Source organism: Pantherophis guttatus, chromosome 11 (assembly GCF_059756535.1).
Source record: "Pantherophis guttatus breed Tessera chromosome 11, ASM5975653v1, whole genome shotgun sequence".
NCBI classification, from domain to species: domain Eukaryota; kingdom Metazoa; phylum Chordata; class Lepidosauria; order Squamata; family Colubridae; genus Pantherophis; species Pantherophis guttatus.
In genome coordinates this window covers 12,064,923-12,084,526 of record NC_142073.1, presented here as the reverse complement: position 1 = coordinate 12,084,526, position 19,604 = coordinate 12,064,923, and the positions used below count along the sequence as shown (strand labels likewise).

At 44.3% G+C, this 19,604-nt stretch overlaps 1 protein-coding gene across 2 annotated transcripts in view; it reads right to left on the bottom strand.

The window, feature by feature from the left end:
• Positions 1-3,525: 3,525 nt before the first annotated feature.
• The window catches only part of ELMO3 (engulfment and cell motility 3), a 33,146-nt gene continuing 17,067 nt past the window's right edge, over positions 3,526-19,604 (bottom strand). For both annotated transcript variants that reach the window (XM_060681589.2, XM_060681588.2), the window contains 13 exons: positions 18,756-18,834; positions 18,574-18,624; positions 18,202-18,324; positions 17,422-17,553; positions 16,240-16,344; positions 15,519-15,627; positions 14,051-14,187; positions 12,955-13,118; positions 11,051-11,163; positions 9,758-9,862; positions 8,696-8,778; positions 6,715-6,792; positions 3,526-4,444 (listed from right to left, as the gene is read on the bottom strand). In XM_060681589.2, coding sequence (XP_060537572.1) covers positions 4,232-4,444; positions 6,715-6,792; positions 8,696-8,778; positions 9,758-9,862; positions 11,051-11,163; positions 12,955-13,118; positions 14,051-14,187; positions 15,519-15,627; positions 16,240-16,344; positions 17,422-17,553; positions 18,202-18,324; positions 18,574-18,624; positions 18,756-18,834 — 1,492 coding nt within the window. In that variant the 3' untranslated portion in view covers positions 3,526-4,231. The remainder of the gene's footprint in view (positions 4,445-6,714; positions 6,793-8,695; positions 8,779-9,757; positions 9,863-11,050; positions 11,164-12,954; positions 13,119-14,050; positions 14,188-15,518; positions 15,628-16,239; positions 16,345-17,421; positions 17,554-18,201; positions 18,325-18,573; positions 18,625-18,755; positions 18,835-19,604) is intronic.

Here is a 19,604-nt window from a genome sequence, read left to right as displayed (position 1 = left end):
GTGGGGGGGGGGAAGGTCAAAGTTCTCACTGGGCTTGGACTCCATCCAGGGATGGGCTGCTGAGGGTTCGAGAGAACCTCTAGCTAAGATTCTGTGCAGTTTGGAGAACCCCCAAATCTCACTCCTGGTTGGCCTCACCCACCCCTCCCCTCCCCTCCCAGGAGTCCCCATGCGGCCTGTTTTGGATGCAGGCAAGTGCAGGGCGCACGTGGAGGCTCGGGGAGGATGAAAAACGGGCCTACTGGAAGTTCAGGAAGGCCGGAAATGGCCCTGTTTCCAGCCTCCGGAGCCTGGGGAGGCCGTATTCGCCCTCCTGGAGACTCAAGAAAAGCTTCTGGAGCCTGGGGAGGGCAAACACACCCACATACCGCCGTGGTGCAGGAAGCCGACTAAGCCACTCCCACCATGGCCACGCCCACCCAGCAACCAGGCAGAGAGCCCCTTGCTAAAATTTTTGAAGCCCACCCCTGACTCCATCTATAAATGTTAAAGACATCCAGTTTTTGTGCTCCATACAGGAACTCCCAACTACACACAATCAAACAAAGCCATAAAGGTAGTTCTTTCTCTTTTTTTTTTTTAATGATTAAAGGTTTCTATGCCCAAGGTAGTACCACAGTGAATTTGTTACAGTACAATCATCTGAGCAGGAAGAAAATGGGGGAATGCCCAGGAATCCCTTTTCGGCAGTTTATAGGTCATCCTTGACTTGATAGCAGTTCATTTATTGATCATTCAAAGTTAAAACGGCACTGAAAAAGGTGACTGATGACCGTTTTTTCACACTTAACGACCATTGCAATGGTCATGTGATCAAAATTTGGATGCCTGGCAAATGTCTTTATGGCGACTGCGATGTCCCTGGGTCACTCGATTCCCCTTTTGTGGCTTTCTAACAAGCAAAGTGAACGGGACGGTCAAGATTGATTTAACCCCCACGTTAACTAATTTAGCAACTCCTAAGATCCACTTAACGGCTGTGGCAAGAATGGTCATAAAGGGGTAAAGTTCACTTAAATGTTTCACTTAGCAATCAGATGTTTTGGGCTTAACTGTGGTCTTAAGTCAAGGGCTACCTGCATTGAAGCAGACGAAGTTCGTTCTTAAACCTATGAAGAGTTTTCACGGTGCAAGACTTAAATCATACGCAAAGAGCTGCAAGGAGAAAAAAACCCTGAAAATTTCTGATCCAGTGCAATGAATTCCACATCTGTTGTGGGGTGAGGAAAAAAAAAAAATCTGTGACACATACATCAAATGTACATAAAAGAAGTAAAGAACCGCCACATTTCCTATCAAAATAGGTTAAGAGAGAGACAAACAAAAGAACTATCAAAAAAGAGCCTTTCCCTTAATCACAATCCCATCATTTACAGAGTGATGCCAAAGAGCCTTTGTCCTTGGTCCGTTAAAAGGGGAACAGCGCCAATCCTTGGTCCATCAAGGAAATCTTACGTTCAGCTGAGCTTCACAGGCTGCCTTGCTCAGAGGTGGGCAGCTAAAGCAACCTTACAACCTCCAACTTGGACTTCCAACTTCAACTTGACATGATAGCAGTGTTCCAATATCTCAGGGGTTGCCAGAAAAGAAGAGGGAGTCAAGCTACCCTATTTCCCCCAAAATAAGACATCCCCTGATAATAAGCCCAATCGGGCTTTTGAGCACATGGCAATAAGGCCAAGCGCTTATTTCAGGGTTCAAAAAAATATAAGACAGGGTCTTATTTTTGGGGAAACACGGTATTCTCCAAAGCACCTGAAGGCAGGACAAGAAGCAACGGATGGAAACTAATCAAGGAGAGAAGCAATTTAGAACTAAGGAGAAATTTCCTGACAGTTAGAACAATTAATCAGTGGAACAACTTGCCTCCAGAAGTTGTAAATGCTCCAACACTGGAAGTTTTTAAGAAGATGTTGGATAACCATTTGTCTGAACTGGTATAGGGTTTCCTGCCTAAGCAGGAGGTTGGACTAGAAGACCTCCAAGGTCCCTTCCAATTCTGTTATTCTAATTCTAACTTCAGCTGCCTCTGGAATTCTGGGAGTTGACGTCCACAGGTCATAAAGTTGCATAGTTGCCCAAGCCTGGTCAGGTTTAATGCCTTGTGTGATGCAAAGCGAACTCTCATCCCCCACTCTTCCCTTTTAAGATCCCCAAAAAGATTCTCTACCTAGTTTAGGCATAGAACAAGGTGGCCAATGGAATAAGGAATATTATTCATGGCATATCCAGAATCCCAACTACTGTTGGGGGAGAATCGAGACCGCTGATACTATCGTTCAAAAGCTACAGTACTGACTGTTAAGTACCAAGGAATATATACTGTACCCTAAAAAGAAGTTCTTAAAGAGGGGTAGTCAGAAATCTCTTCCCCCGTACCATACATCGTACTTGCAAATTTATCACGAGTAAAAAAAAAAAAAAAATTAAATGCATCCCTTAAAGCTAATTGTGCTCCTGGTTTGAACAGAACTGCTCCCTTGGCTTTTGAAGATTGGAGCCACGACTGAATTGCCTCCTATCCTTATACAGCGAGAGGGGCAAAGTGTAAAGTGCGAAACGTACCAAAAGGCAGAGAAAGCATTCGACAGCATTGAAACCACACAAGCTTAGGAGGGGGTGGAGAAGAGACCAGTTGCCTGAGGGAGGACACCAGTTCTTAAAAGAAAACTGAGGAAATCCACCACCATCCCTACACATCTCCAATTCCCCTGTGTGTAATTCCCGGGGAAGTGTAACTCCAAACCAACCTTTGGGGGGGGAAAAAAAAAAACAGGTAACAGAGAGAATTCAGATACCCATTTGTGAACCTGAAACCAACTTAAAGCTCATTCTTCTTTCAGGCTGCTGAAGCGAATGGCCGTCTTGTTCTCACTGGAATTGAGATCAAGGTTCAGCTTGATTTATAATATGACTTTCTGCCTCTTAACAGCCACCAGCCCATTCTCCCAGCTTCCACACAGGCAGCAACTGGAATTCTAAGCTTATACAATGTGCAAAAAGCTAAGGCAGGTTGTGGCATGAATAGTGTCGGAAGTGTTGTTGGGCAAATGGTAGTCTATGTGGCTACCCTTTACAGTAAAGGTAAAGGTTCCCCTCGCACATATGTGCTAGTTGTTCCCGACTCTAGGGGGCGGTGCTCATCTGCGTTTGAAAGCCGAAGAGTTAGCACTGTCCGAAGATGTCTCCGTGGCCATGTGGCTGGCATGACTAAACGCCAAAGGCACACAGAACGCTGTTACCTTCCCACCGAAGGTGGTCCCTATTTTTCTACTTTCATTTTTTACCTGCTTTCGAACTGCTAGGTTGGCAGAAGCTGGGACAAGTAACGGGAGCTCACTCTGTTATGCAGCACTAGGGATTCGAACCGCTGAACGGCCAACCTTTCGATCGACAAGCTCAACGTCTTAGCCACTGAGCCACCGCGTCCCCTACCCTTTACAGTAGGATAATGCTAAAGATTGCGGAATGGGGGTCTCTCCAGAGTACAAGCCAACCTAGGTGGCAGGCAAATTCCCTTGTGAGTTTTTGTTTTGTTTTGTTTTTGGTGTACATGTGCGTCTGTTTTCTTACAACTAACTTTCAAACACCAGTTACAGATGCTAGCTCAATAGAGACAAATATCGTGGTGAGTGAGTGGGTAGCTGTTCAGTTCTCTGTTCCCCTTTTCACAGTGCTCCATTTCTATTCTTAAGGCCTCTTTGGCAGCTTATCTCTCTCTTGGGCAAAGCTATTCCCATTCCGGATTTTGACGGCACCTCGGTTGAAAGGAAGCCCACATAAAATCATGCATCCGGAAGCGTTAACTAAAAGAACTGATTTTCTAGGATTTTTTTTTTTAAAAAACACACACACACCCCACCAAGGCTCGGTTGGGAAAGCTGTGAACAAACCACAAGCTGCCCGACTCCTTCCTCTTGGCCTCGCTTCATTTGCTGCGATGTCTGAATTAGGCAATCTGTGGTCACCGCTCGTCTTCAAACCATGCTTTGACAAGGTGCAGTTTGAACAGGATTGGTTTACCTGTGGTTTGCCCCGGCTTTGATGTCACAGTAAATGCTACTTGGGTGAAAGTAGAGGAAGCAATCGGAACGTGGGATGAAAGCAGGGAAATTCCGTGCCCACGTTTCCCGATCCAGCTTTCCGGGTGATCCAAGCCCGTGAATTTGTAGAGCAGTATGTGGATCCTGCTTGTGGGGAGGGGGAGGGCACTGTGTGCTAAGGACAGCTCTTACTGTTCGATATGGGTAAAGTCATAGCAGAAATTTAAGTTGCTGGGAGGCTTTGGGATGTCGGGTGGGGTATCCGGAATGGTAATGTTCTCCAGATCCAGCAATCGCAATTTGAGCTCCATAGACAGCAAGATATCCAGCTCGCTTTGCATCCTTTCGCTGACCATCTCCCGGCCGAGAAGCACGTTCAACCCATCCGTCCACAAACAGAACTGAGGAAAGAGGATAAAATCTCATCAGACGTCGTTCCTTCAACCTTCAGTTAATAGACGGAAGGAGAAAAAGACGTAAACATAGACGTGTTTGGTTTTAAACCAGGGCTACAGTGGTCTGACTCACACAATCCATTGTTTTCCCATGCTTAATAATCCTGCAATAATAGAATAATAATAGAATTCTTTTTTTTTTAATTTGATTTATATGCTGCCCTTCTCCGGAGACTCAGGGCGGCTTACAATGCGTTAAGCAATAGCCTTCATCCTTTTGTATATTTTATACAGTCAGCTTATTGCCCCCACAAACTGGGTCCTCAATTTACCTACCTTAGAAAGGATGGAAGGCTGAGTCAACCTTGAGCCTGGCGAGATTTGAACTTGCAGTAATTGCAGACAGCTGGTGTTAATCACAATGCTATTAGTCTGCTGAGCCACCAGGCCCTTTTATTGGCCAAGTGTGATTGGATACACAAGGAATTTGTCTTTGGTGCATATGCTCTTAGTGTACATAAGGAGAATAAAATACATTCATCGAGAATAAAAAGATATAACCCTTAGTGAGAGTCAAGGTTACTAATAAGCTATCAAATCGTACTAGGAAACAAGTAAAAACAATATAAACTGAAAGATACAAGCAACATGGTTATAGTAATAAGTGGGAAGAGATAGATACTAGTAAGGAAGAGAAGAATAACAGTAATACAGTCTTAGTAAATAATTTGACAGTGTTGTAGGAATTAGTTGTTAAGCAGAGTGATGGCATTCGGGAAAAAACTGTCCTTGTGTCTAGTTGTTCTGGTGTGCAGTGCTCTATAGCATCATTTTGAGGCTAGCAGTTGAAATCATTTATGTCCAATTTAGCTCTCAACCAGGGGTGAAATCTACGTACCTTCCTTACCGGTTCGGAAGCACATGCGCTGCGCGCACAGACCTTTTGCACATGCACAGAAGGTAAAAAACATATTACTTCCTGGTTAAAACCAGGAAGTAATGACACCCGGGTGGGTGGGTGGAGCTTTGCTCCACCATTGCTACCGGATCACCAAACCACCGGCCAAGATCGCTACCGGACTGGGCGATCCAGTCCGATCCGGGAGCATTTCACCCCTGCTCTCAACTATAGCAAACCATCATCAGCAAGTTCCATATTATACCAAAGCAAACAAGCCAAACATGATCTCACGCCAGGTGCAAAACATAGCTAGTCAGGAACAGAAACCAGAACATATTTTTTTTTTAAAAAAACTGAATGCAAAACTGAGAGGGTGAAGAAGCAATTTTCAGCAAGTTGAAAGAATTGAACACTTTCCTATACTATTACCTCCACAGTCTCCTCTTGACTGAATATTCCCAGAACACAGAATATTTTAACTAGATTGATTTTATAGCAGGGGTGAAGCTCCCGGTTCGGACCGGAACACCCGATCCGGTAGCAATGGCGGGTGGTTCGGAGAACCGTTAGTAAAAATCCCTGCGTCCCCCCCAGCTGAGCCGCGAGATCATCAGAGGCTTTTTTTTTTTTTTTTTTACTTTTAAAAGCATTTTTTCTACAACCTCTTCGGCTGAAAAAATTGTTTTAAAAGTAAAAAAAAAAAAAAGCCTCTGATGATCGCGCGGCTCAGCTGCGATCGTCAGAGACTTTTAAAAGCATTTTTTTCTGCAACCTCTTCTACCAAAGAGGTTGTAGAAAAAAAAAATGCCTTTAAAAGCCTCTGGCGATCCCAGCTGAGTTGCCTGATCGTCAGAGGCTTTTAAAAGCATTTTTTTCTGCAACCTTTTCAGCTGAAGAGGTGGTAGAAAAAATGCTTTTAAAAGTTAAAAAAAAAAAAAAAGTTGGCCACGCCCACCCAGTCACATTACCCCCCCACCAAGCCACGCCCACAGAACCGGTAGTAACAAATTTCACATTTCAGCCCTGTTTTATAGTATTGTGTTTATATTATTATAAATTATACAATTTTCTCTTTTAATATTGTAAGCCTCCCAGAGTTACCGTGTGGCAAGATAGGCAGCTAATAAATTTTACAAATAAACAAACTAACAAACAAACAAATAAAATCCCCATTTCTTCCCAAGGTCGAAGTTGACTTGTTTTTTAAAGTTTGAAAAACTAACCACAAGAATGCGTTCTCCAGAAGGTTTATGCATATCTGCATCTTACTTCAGGTGCAGAATGTCCCAAAGCTATTTTCATATTTGGCATAGAGATTCAGGGGGGAACTCTTTATAACCCAGCTGGCCTGTTCAGTTTCCCTGCTGTGACTCACCTCGTATCGTGTAGCGGCAATGAAATTCAGATGCTCTCCAACGTCGTAACTTATGGAAAATGCAAGGTCGAGAAGATCCTGAGGGAGGGGAAACAAGTGTTTTAGGAGAGGAAAGCAGGATGGTTAATGGAAGAAGACCTTTCACTTCTTACCCAAGAAGCTTCTTCAGTTCTTTGGTTTTCCCTGAAGACATTGCGCTTCTCATCCAAGGAGCTTCTTCAGTTCTGAAGCTTCTTGGATGAGAAGTGAAACATATTCAAGGAAAAACAAAAAAAGCTCCATGGCTTAGGGCCTGGTTATTTACGGGACCGCCTGCTGCCGCAAACGGCCTCCCACCGGCCGGTATGCTCTCACAGAGAGGGACTCCTCTGGGTGCCATCGGCCAAACAATGTCGGCAGGCGGCTGCCAGGGGGAGAGCCTTCTCTGTGGGGGCACCTACTATCTGGAACGAGCTCCCCCCGGAGATACGGAGGATCCCGGATCTACGCACCTTCCGCCGCGCTCTCAAGATCTTTTTATTTCACCAGGCTGGTCTGGCCTAACTTCTCCCATTCTCTTTTTAATGTAAATTTTAATGTAAATTTTAATTTGTTCTTAACCTGGGGTTTTAAATTTGTTTTGGGCTAAATTGATTTAATTCGATTTTACTTCTGCTCTTAAATTTTTGTATTCTATGTGTTTTATCTTGTGCCTGTTCACCGCCCTGAGTCCTTCGGGAGTAGGGCGGTATATAAATCAAATAAAATGAAAATGAAAAATGAAAAAAAGTCCAGTTGCCTCTTGAAAAATAAATTTGGGACAACCATAACCTGGATGACTGAAAATCTCCATAGATACTAAAGAATGAGCAAAGCCTAGCTACTCCATTATTTATTCATGACAGTTACTTAATTATTTATTTATTTAATTGGATTTATATGCCGCCGTATCTCCACAGGACTCAAGGCGGCTCACAGCAATAAACAAAACAAACAAACCGTTAAAAAAAAAATCCATGATAAAATTGACAAAAAATCCAATAAAACCCCATTAAGTTCTATTAAAAACCCCATCAGTCTAGGGCGGCTAGATGAAATAGCCACGTTTTCAGCCCACGGCGGAAGGAGCGAAGGTCGGGGGCCACCCAGAGGTCCACCTTTACTTTACCAAAAAGATAAAAAAAATATCAGGGGCAAAAATCAAACCACAGCAGTAACAATCATCACGATCACCCTCAACCCCAAGCTAAGTCAAAGTCCTTGGTCTAGAAAGGGATGCTATCCAATGGCTGCAAACTCTCTGAAGTCTCCAGCGACTGTTGAACAGGGCCGCCGAGAGGATTATTAAGTGCTGGAACAAAACTAATATGCCCCCCCGCCCCCCGCCCCCGTGTATGCGTGCGCGCCCCCTGCACACACACCCGCACATATGCGGCAGAGACCCGAAGACCATTTCCACACAAATTATGGGTGTGACATCCACATGGTGAAAATAAAGCCATTTCCCATTGCAAAACGCTTTTGTCACCCCTTTTTATTAATCTCATCCCGTTTCTGTTTTTCCTTGCATTTGGACATTTCATAAACCATTCATACACTGAATTGAAATATAAAATACATTCAAAAACGAAACAAAACATGCAAACTTAAATAAATAAGGCATGAAATTAAAATTCAGTAAATGACATAAATAACTGAGTTTCAGATTAATAAAGATTATGTCAAACAAGGCGGTATAGAGTATGAAGTATATATATCCGATATTGTTTTTCTTTTTTAAAAATTTGGTTTTGTAAAGATTTTAAAATATCTCCCCCTTCATGGGCCCCCTTTGAGCTTCATGGGCCCCGGAACAATGTACCGGCTGAACCCCCTTCTCCTCAGGCCTGCTGTTAAATATGTAGAGTCAGCTTTTCAATTTTGTTTTTTGGGAGGAGGGTGTGTGTGTGCAGGGGATGTAAGGGAAGGAGATCCTCCCAGGGCAAGTGAGACATTGGCTGACCTTATTCTGCTTGCCTGAACTCTTTTCCTTGGTGTGGGGGCATTCCCGGCCCACCAGCAACGCTTTCATGTCAGCCACAGAAACTGGAGAGAAAAGTAATTTGCAGGTTAAAGCCTACCTAGATCGAAGAAGATTCTACAACGAGAAATATGAAAAACTCAAATCCGTGATTTTGAGGCGGGTATTCTGGCCGCTTTCAATGTTGACTCAGCCTTCCAAGCCTTCCGAGGTCGGTAAAATGAGGACCCGGTAAAATTATTGGGGGCAATGGGCTGACTCTGTGAACTACTAAGAGAGGGCTGCGAAGCACTGAAAAGCAGTATGCAAGTCTTAAGTGCTATTGTTATTGCTTTCCAAGAGGAAACAATCAAATCCATTAAAAACAAAACAACAGCAAAAATATAGGTTAATTCTAGGGGTGGGCTGATGGGGGTTCGCAGGGGTTCGGGAGAACCTCTAGCTAAGATTCTGTGCAGTTTGGAGAACCCCCAAATCCCACTACTGGCTGGCCCCACCCACCCTGCCCCTCCCCTCCCTGGAGTCCCCACGTGGCCTGTTTTGGATGCAGGTAAATGCAGAGTGCATGTGGAGGCTCGGGGAGGACGAAAAACGGGCCTACTGGAAGTTCAGGAAGGCCGGAAATGGCCTTTTTCTGGCCTCCCGAGGGCCTCTGGAGCCTGGGGAGGCCGTTTTTGCCCTCCCGGAGGCTCAAGGAAAGTCTCTGGAGCCCGGGGAGGGCAACCCCCCCCCCCCCGTGGTGCAGGAGGCTGACTAGGCCACGCCCACCATGGCCATGCCCACCCAGCAACCAGGCAGAGAACCCCTTGCTAAAATTTTTGAAGCCCACTCCTGGTTAATTCACTAGCCACCTAGAATCATAAGGCTGAAAAGGACAAGATCTTAAATCAGGAAAGCATTCGGGAGCAAACTTAGCATCCCAATCTTTCCACGTCTCCCTTCCACTTTGTGGGCACTATAGGGAAACTCAAGTAGCCTTGCTCACCATCCCGGGAGCAAAGGTGAGAAAAATAAGCCTATAAAAGACGGGGAATTGCCACAAACCTTTCTCCTGCAGGCTCTCTATTGGTGGGTTTTCGACCCCTTCTTCGACATCTCCATAATGGAGAAATTTATGGTTGGGGGAAAGGCGGCAGTACCAGAGTTTATCTGCCAAAGAGAAGAAAAACATTCAAAGTCCGAGAACGAGTCTTGTAATAGGATTTTCTCCATCTTTCAATGCCAACAGTTCCCACCGTAATGTCTTCCCTCCCGCCACCTTTCCTAGACGACTCCTAACATACATTTTGACTGTTAGGCAAAATGAGCTTAAGGGAAGCCAGATTCACTTAACAACCATGTTACCAACTTAACAAACTGCAGTGGTTCCCTTAACAACTGTGACGAAAAAGGTCGTAAAATGGGATGAAAGCTTACTTAACAAATGTCTCAATTATCTACAGAAACGTTGGGCTCAATTATGGTCGTAAGGCCTGTATGGCATTTGGAGGCCTGGTCGTAGGATGTGTCATAAAATGGGACAGCGGGATTGCCGATTCACAAAGTATTCAACTACATAGTACCCTAATGGTACGTGGGAATCGTATATCGGCGGCAGGAGGAAGAGCTGCAGCTCAGACAACTGTCACGCAAAAGGTATTTGAGCCCCCAGAAGAAAAAGGGGTGCGGGAAGCATCTCAGAAATGTCCATACTTAGTTTTCTAAAAGTAAAAGTGCATATTTAGAATAACAGAGTTTTGGAAGGGACCTTGGAGGTCTTCTAGTCCAACCCCCTGCTTAGGCAGGAAACCCTCCATCACTTCAGACAAATGGTTATCCAACATCATCTTAAAAACTTCCAGTGTTGGAGCATTCACAACTTCTGGAGGCAAGTTGTTCCACTGATTAATTGTTCTTACTGCCAAGAAATTTCTCCTTAGTTCTAAGTTGCTTCTCTCTTTGATGAGTTTCCATCCATTGCTTCTTGTTCTAACCTCAGCTGCTTTGGAGAATTGCTTGACTCCCTCTTCTTTGTGGCAGCCCCTGAGATATTGGAACACTGCTATCATGTCACCCCTAGTCCTTCTTTTCATTAAACTAGATGTACCCATTTCCTGCAATTCTGAAAAAGAGGGGTGAAGTGCTTTTCAGTCTTGCAAAACTGATGTGAACCCTTTGAGTTAGTCCAGAGAAGAAGCACAAACCACAAGTACTAACACAATCTCTACTGTAAGGTTACAGGAACAGAATCTTGCAAGTCTCAAAGCACTTACACTTTCCTTTCCTTTCCTCGGTCATATTCAAGACACAGGTTTCTTCTCCATCCACCCCCTCAAACCTGCGGTTCTTGTGCTTTACCTTGTCGACGGCGGCTACTAATTTTGCGAAAAAGCGTCCCTTCACAAAGATGTAGGAGTCTCTGCTGCTGGATCAACTTGATGAGTTCGGGTTTCAGACGCTCCTTCAATTCCCTGGAGCAGAAGATGGAGCACAGCTTTTTGTAACACGGGGTAGGTGACTGTCAGCTGCCACCCTCTGCTTGCTTGTGCTTCGCTTCAATGCAGGGTGGAATGCTTAGGGAACTGAAAGTAAGTGCTTTATCTCCTTGAGAGGCTGCCTCAAGGTCACCCAGCTGGGAAAAGGAGGGAGCTGCATACCAAATTGTGCTTGAACTGACTGTTATGGAAACATCTTGCATGAACCTGATCCGCGATGCTGGGATGGGCAATGAGTGATAGTTACAGGAGGGAAAAGTAGAACTTAGGGATTTTGGTGCTTGATTCTCAGTTCTGGCTTTGCAATACTGCAATACACTCAATCTCTAAAAAAACGATACCTTTCTCAACAAGTAGAGCCAAGGATCATTTCTATTTACAGTAGAGGTTTAAGTTGTGGCAGGTCCAACAGTGGCCACAAAGAGTGAGTCTCTTTACACTTGGTGCCAGGAAGCTGAAGGAAAACAACACTCTTGTTCCTTGGGAGGGCAGCCATCTTGTTTTTCCAAGCACATTACTTATTTCTAACATTTCTACCCCACCTTAACATTCCAACTTTCAGTTCACACTGGACACTCTATGAGCTTACTTTCTAAAATAAACACCACAAAGAAAAACCACAAATACAGATGATTAAAAATGAATCCATTAGAATGTAAATTGTAACGGATACCGTATTTCTAGAACCCGGCTGCTTTATTGCTGTTTCTCCTTGTCATTTTTTTTTTTTTTTGCACTGCTGTTACTCCTGAAGATTTTTGTCTTACTGTTTTCTATTTTATTCTGCTTTATTTTCATACTAGGTTTCAAGTAACATGTACACAATCCTGGCCACAGCATTAAGCTCTCTTGAAAATAAAAATGATCATGGTGTCAAACCTGGAAGTCATCTTTTACATTTGGGCCTTCAGGCCGGCCACATCTTCTTCTGTGGGAAAATGGGAGGGGGGATTGCATAGAGTGTAGATGATATGTAGTCAAAATAACATTCCTTTCTTAGAGAGTCAAGGATGCAGTGCCCTGGCACCTGGATGACTGGGATGTGTCTTCAGTTTGGACGGTGGATGATTGGACCATATGATGGACATGAGGGTGCTGGGCAGGGACTTGAACTTTCACTTGGGTGGGGAAAACCTGGAAACTTTCAGATTCCGATTTTCCCAGATGTACCAATATGACATCTCTAATAAAAAGTAACTTTGAGGAAATCCAAGCCTCAGTGTTTTCTTTGGTTGAGGGGTGTTACTTGGAACCCTGACACATGGTCTCTTTTATTTAAAAGGCATCTTACTGCCCTTCCTTGAAAGGATCCCAGGGAAGTATCAAAAGGCAGGCATCAATCCAAATATTGCTCTTTCTTCTTTGGCTTCACTCTGTTTTTCATCCCAGTTAATCAAGCTGCCTGTTTGTAATCTAATAAAGGCAACAAATCACTAGAAAACAGCTTGATCAATTGGAAAATAAAAACAGAGTGCCACCAAAGAAGAAAGAGCAATATTTGACACAGCACAAAAAACTTCCTGCAACTGATTGAGATCTTCCATCTCAATGACAAGGTATCCATCTCTGACCAGGTGAAGTCCATGGTTCATGGAAGCAACTCAAATGATTCCTCTTTGCATGACGGCAAGTAATACTTGAATAGAGCTCAGTCCTACATGTTCTAGGAGGTGTAGGGTGTCTTTCTCTCTCTCTCTCTTGCACAGGCATACACACTCACACAAACTACTATCTATCAGAGACACAGTGGGAGGTCTCCTTACTCACAGGACAGGGACAGGCAGAATTTCCTCTTGATGCATGCGTTCTGTCTGCCGGAGACGCAGGATCTCACTGTAGTTGATGGTATTCACTCGGCTCTTGAAGAGCTCCAGCGAAGTGGGCTTCATGGCCAGGGTTCGGGTGATCTGCTCCCGAACCACTTGCATCACCTGGAGGAAGACCCAGAGATTTACCTGCACAGGTGTGTCTTTTGCATCTTCATCTCTCATAACAAAAAGTCAATCGGATTGACAATAGTAGACTGTACTGCTATCATCCTTCTCATCTTCTCATCTCTCCTACTATCTTCTCCTATTGGTATCTTATGATTTGTCACTAGTTGTTTGTATCTTGTGATTAATGATTGTAACTATGATTTATGATTTATTACTTATCACTTTGTTGTTTGTGTGTACACTGAGAGCTCCTGCACTAGAGACAAATTCCTTGTGTGTCCAATCACAATTGGCCAATAAAGAATTCTGTTCTGTTCTGTTCCTATTCCTATTCTATCAAGAGTCAATTGGATTGATGGGTAGCTGTATAAATTGATTGATTGTTTAATTGAATGAATGAATGAATGAATGAATGAATGAATGAATGAATGAGTGAGTGATGTAGATCCTTCTATCATGCAAATGATGGGGCAAAAATGAATGAATGAATGAATGAATGAATAATATAGATCCTTCCATCATGCAAATGATGGGTCAAAGATGAATGAATGAATAAATGAATGTAGATCCTTCCAACATGTAAATGATGGAGCATAGATGAATGAATGAATGAATGAATGAATGAATGAATGAATGAATGAATGAATGTAGATTCTTCCAACATGCAAATGATGGGGCAAAGATTGTCATGGGTGGGCGAGCTTTAGGTGGCAGAGGACTGTATTTAATCTGAAGAGATCAGGCAGAGACCCCAATGAATGCCATTATTCTATCACTCCTCTCTTTCAGCCCAGTTCGGATTGACATCCAACACAACTTAGAAAAGAAAAACATTCAATCCTCTGTACTGAAAACCATGCAGCTCAAGAACATATCAGAATCAGATGATCCCTTTTAGAGCTTGCTGAAATCCATCTGAGTCTTACCTTGTCAAAATCTTCTTGAGTAGCTCGCATCTCCTTCCAGGTTTTGTTCAACAGCTGGATGCAAATACAGAAAATCTCCTCAAAGAAGTGTTCTTGGCCAAAGAACATGAGGTAGAAGGCCTGGGCTGTCTCTGAGCCTGCAACAAGAGAATGATCACAATACTTGAATGGGCCTTGGTGGCACAGTGGTTCGAATCTAGTATTGCAGGCTAACTCACTGCCAACTGCCAGCAGTTCGATCCTGACTGGTTCAAGGTTGACTCAGCCTACCATGCTTCCCAGCTCCAATAAAATGAGGACCCAGATTGCTGAGAAACAATATGCTGACTTTTGTATACCGCCTAGAGAGGGCTGTAAAACACTATGAAGTGGTATATAAGTCCAAGTGCTACTGCTCTTGCTTCCTTCTTTTACACAGATATCTGCTACTTGTTTCACCCCATGGTTTTTAATTTCAATAAACAGTATAATTTAGAATGGGAGACGATATGTTTGCTGCTGCTATCCCTGAGGGGGAATGAAACCAATTGGCAAAAGCCCTTACAAAAACTAGCACAACAAAAACATGTGTCAAAAAAAACCTATAGTAGCTGAATTGTGAGATAACAAAGCAGTTTTCAATTAAAATATATAATTTTAAAAACAGATCAGTACATAAAGATGGAGAGCAGAGAAGACACATTTAATCATCCAAAACCCTTACCAATCTATCAGTGCTTCTTCTCATTCCAATAACACACACACACAAAAACAGTGAATAAATCCAAAATTACTTCCTGCCCACCTCTATTTTATGCAGTAGTCCCAGAAACAGGATGACTTTCCTGGGATGAGAAACAGGAGATCTACTATTATTATCCCATCTCCTCCTGGCATACTGTAGAACAGGAGTTTCCAACTTTGGCAACTTTAAGACTTGTGGATTTCAACTCCCAGAATTCCTCAGCCACCACTGGAAGCCATCCCTTTAAGACTTGTGGATTTCAACTCCCAGAATTCCTCAGCCACCACTGGAAGCCATCCCTTTAAGACTTGTGGGCTTCAACTCCCAGAATTCCTCAGCCACCACTGGAAGTCATCCCTTTAAGACTTGTGGATTTCAACTCCCAGAATTCCTCAGCCACCACTGGAAGCCATCCCTTTAAGACTTGTGGGCTTCAACTCCCAGAATTCCTCAGCCACCACTGGAAGCTATCCCTTTAAGACTGGTAGACTTCAATTCCCAGAATTCTTCAGCCACCATTGGAAGCCATCCCTTTAAGACTGGTGGACTTCAACTCCCAGAATTCCTCAGCCACCACTGGAAGCCATCCCTTTTAGACTGGTGGACTTCAACTCCCAGAATTCTTGGGAGTTGCAATCTACAAGTTTTAAAGTTGCCAAGGTCGGAAAACCTTGCTGTAGAAGATCCTGGCGGGGCCACAGTGCCAACACATTCTGGATGAGTAGAAGCAAAGGGAATACTCACATGTCTCCCCTACGTGAAGAATCTCACACAGCATAAAGGAAAGTTGGATGCTGCTCCGAGCAAACGGGCATTCGTGTTTATCTTCTCGACTGCTGTTCTCAAGAATAAACTAAGAAAAAAGGGTCAGTATTAGAACCTTCCGGATGTAAAATGTCATGAAGGCCAACAAAGGTCTAGTTTAAAATCTCAACCTACTCCATCTGGAAGCTTTCCAATTATCTTAAAACTGCAACTCCCAGAATTCCCAAGAGCCAACACGGACTAGGAATTCTGGGAGTTTCAGTTCCAATACATTGGAGGATGTAAAAGTTAAAGAAGACTAATGCTTAGGGCAGAGTAAAACAAAAAACAAAAAACCCAGACATACTATGAAGACGTTGTGGTGGCGCAGTGATTAGAATGCAGTGTTGCAGGCTCTGCCCCACAGCCAGGAGTTCGATCCTGACCAACTCAAGATTGACTCAGTCTTCCATCCTTCCGAGACGGGTAAAATGAGGAGCCAGATTGTTGGGGGCAATGTGCTGACTCTGTAAACCGCTTAGAGAGGGCTGTAAAAGCACTGCGAAGCGGTACAGAAGTCTAAGTGCTATTGCAATTGCTACTATGAGTACCAATCCTATTAGTTAATCCCAGAGCCTTCTTGTTGTTAGAGAGGAAATCCAGGAAGCAAGCAGCACTCAGGCAAAGGAGCAGCCTTACCAGGAAAACAGCTTTCTCTTACCCTACTGTATGCATTTGGGAAATGCCTGGAGAAATAGACCATGCTGTCCAGAGCAAGCAACCCTGGAGGAGTCCGGTGCAGATCCAATGCAGGGTTACTGTTATTCTGAAAGAGAAGGTGAGTCAGCAATGTGGGAAAATTCATACAGGATACAACTCCCGTTCCCATGGCCCTGACATCAATAAACTCCACAACTGTCAGGCGCAAATTTATCAGGATTATTCGCTGGGTTCAAAGCACAGAACAGTTTACTATTGCTACCTAGACACACAAATCTAGTCAACTAATGACCAGTGCTAAATTGGTGCTAGGTAAAGACTGGACTTGGGTCTCTTCTGGCAATGCAGTGACTCTAAACTGATGACAAATTTTACTCCGCCCTCCATCTTTTAATTGTATATTATTATTGTTATTTGTTTTGCTGACTTTTAATGTTTGTAAACCACTCAATAGTCATCTCTAGGGAAAATGGGCAGCATACATGTCAAAGAGGAAGGAAGGAAGGAAGGAAGGAAGGAAGGAAGGAAGGAAGGAAGGAAGGAAGGAAGGAAGGAAGGATGGAAGGAAGGAAGGAAGGAAGGAAGGAAGGAAGGAGGGAGGGAGGGAGGGAGAGAGGGAGGGAGGGAAGGAAGGAAGGAAAGAAGGAAGGAAGGAAGGAAGGAAGGGGTGAAGTGCTCCCGATTCTGACTAGATCACCCGATCCGGTAGCGATAGTGGCGGGTAGTTCAGAGAACCAGTAGCAAAAATCCCTGCCTCCTCCCCCCCCCCATGTCCAGCTGAGCCGCGCGATCATCAGGCTTTTTTTTTTATTTTTAAAAGCATTTTTTTCTACAACCTCTTCAGCCAAAAAAAAATGCTTTTAAAAGTTTTTTTTAAAAAAGCCTCTGATGATCGCACGGCTCAGCTGGGATCGTCAGAGGCTTTTAAAAGCATTTTTTTTCCTTTGGCCAAAGAGGTTGTAGAAAAAATAGTTTTAAAAGTTTTTTTTTAAAAAAAGTTGGCCACGCCCACTCAGTCACATTACTCCCCCCTCCACCAAGCCACACCCACAGAACCGGTAGTAACAAATTTTAATTTCACCACTGGAAGGAAGGAAGGAAGGTAGGTAGGTCATGGCTGTGCTCGCCCTGAAAAGCCCCCTCCTGCACCTAATCAGCTTCAAAGAGTCTGAGCAGAACTCACCACAAAGCCCAGCTTGCGGAATTCTTTAGCACAAAGTGAGTGTCGACGCTCGGTGTTATAGCTGCCAGCGGAAGACTCGTTCTCAGACACAAAGGCAGCATGGCGCAAAGACTGGAGCAGGTCCCGTTGTTCCTGAACATCGAAAATAACCAGATTTCCTATTTGGTGGAGGAGGAAAGCAATAGCCACCCAAGGCATCAAAACAAAAACAAAAAAAAACCCCTGAATTGGAACTCAAGACAAGGGAACAGACCAGGGGTGAAATCACAGCAGGTTCTGACAGGTTCTGGAGAACCGGCAGAGGAAATTTTGAGTAGTTCAAAGAAGTGGCAAATACCACCTCTGGCTGGCCCCAGAGTGGGGAGGGAATGGTGATTTTTTTTATTTATTTATTTATTTATTTATTTATTTATTTATTTATTTATTTATTTATTTATTTATTTATTTATTTATTTATTCAATCATTCATTCATTCATTCATTCATTCATTCATTCATTCAATTTCTATACCGCCCTTCTCCCTGAGGACTCAGGGCGGTGTACAGCCAAAATTAAAAACATGCAGTACAAATATTAAAAACAATTAAAAGATATATAAATTTGGCCCAATTAAAAATCACTACCAATTAAAACATTTAAAAATTTCTTCTTAAGCAATATCCTTCCCTTGGAGTGGGGAGGGAATGGGAATTTTGCAGTATCCTTCCCCTGCCACACCCACCAAGCCACGCCCACAGAACCGGTAGTAAAAAAAAATTGGATTTCACCACTGAAACAAACCTGGGAATAGGGATCCATGGGGGCCCTCATCCGCCGCTCCAGAAGGTTGAGTGTGAGGGACTGCAGGACGTAGAGGTAGTGAGCCATCTCATCCGCAATTGGGTCTGAAGCATGGACAATGTTCTGAAGAGGAGTCCAAGAGAGGCACAATATGACACTGCCCGGTCATCCCGCTTGGGAGCAAACATTTGATTTCCTAACGTGGGGTTCAACAAGGACCAACATGCCTGTCTCCAGAGGTGAAAGCCTTAAGCCCAGAAGCGGCAGGTGAGGACAGAGCGAAGAGACCCTCTGAAAGTTAGACCTGGCAGCCAAGGAGCAAAGAAGCTCGGGGGGGGGGGGGAAGGAAAGAGATGCCACCTCCGTACTCACCTTGTGGATAAACTGCCGGAGATTCTTCTCCCCTAGATAGTCCATCATCTCCTAGAAATGGAAAGCAGGCGGTCAGACAATCCTACATTCTACCAGACCATCCTGCTCTTGCAGGTTGGCTGGGCAGACGTATGCAAATATATGCAAATGTAAAGATATAAGATTTAGAACATCCGCTTTACCCTTCTTTCTGCCTCGCTGGCATTGAGGAGGAGAGCAATCAGAAGCGCCATAGCTTTGAGTTGCAGCTGCGTGTTCATTCTAATACAGAGAAGAGGGCGAAAAGCCAGAAATTAGACTCCATCTTACACCAGAAGGCTAAAGGAACATAGTGTTGTGGCCCGTCAGCGGCCAGCAGAGCTGGCAGCAGATTCAAACAGTGAGGAGGTTGGGGAGGAATATGGGCCAGCCCTGGAGTCTGGGGAAGGCTCTGATAAGGGCTCTGCATCGGAGGCAAAGAGGGGGCCAGGGCTGTATGCCAGTTATCAGCTGCCTTCGGAGTCGGACATCAGTGAGGCAGACAAACAGCTGGAGCCTGTTCCCAGTGTGCGCATGCACAGAGTTGCCAGACGAAGGGAACAGCTAAAGAACAAGGGTCGACTTGGGAGTAAGGCCACAGGTGGACGATGAATGGCCCCTCCCAGAGGGAATAAAAGAGGAGCAAAAGGGGAGTGGAGTTTGCAGGAGACAATTAGTTCGCTTAATTGGTCCTTTGATCCAGCTCCTGCCTGAAAGGAGCCCCCACCCCGGGCGTCCCCAGGGCAACGGCAGTATCACCGGCTAATCCTTTCAACCTGGAAGCACCGTGGTACTTCCAACATGAGTGCGATGCTACCAGAAGGCTTGGATTTCCCCATAACCTCCATGATCCTCACCAAGGATTCTCAACGTGATCACCAAGAGATCCCTTACTTCCCAAGGTAGCTGGGAGGGCCGTAACATTACTATCGCCCACTTGAGAAAGGGATCAGCACACTGCAGCTGGTAGGAATCCCAATTTTGGGGCATATAACTCCCACAAATAAGTGTTG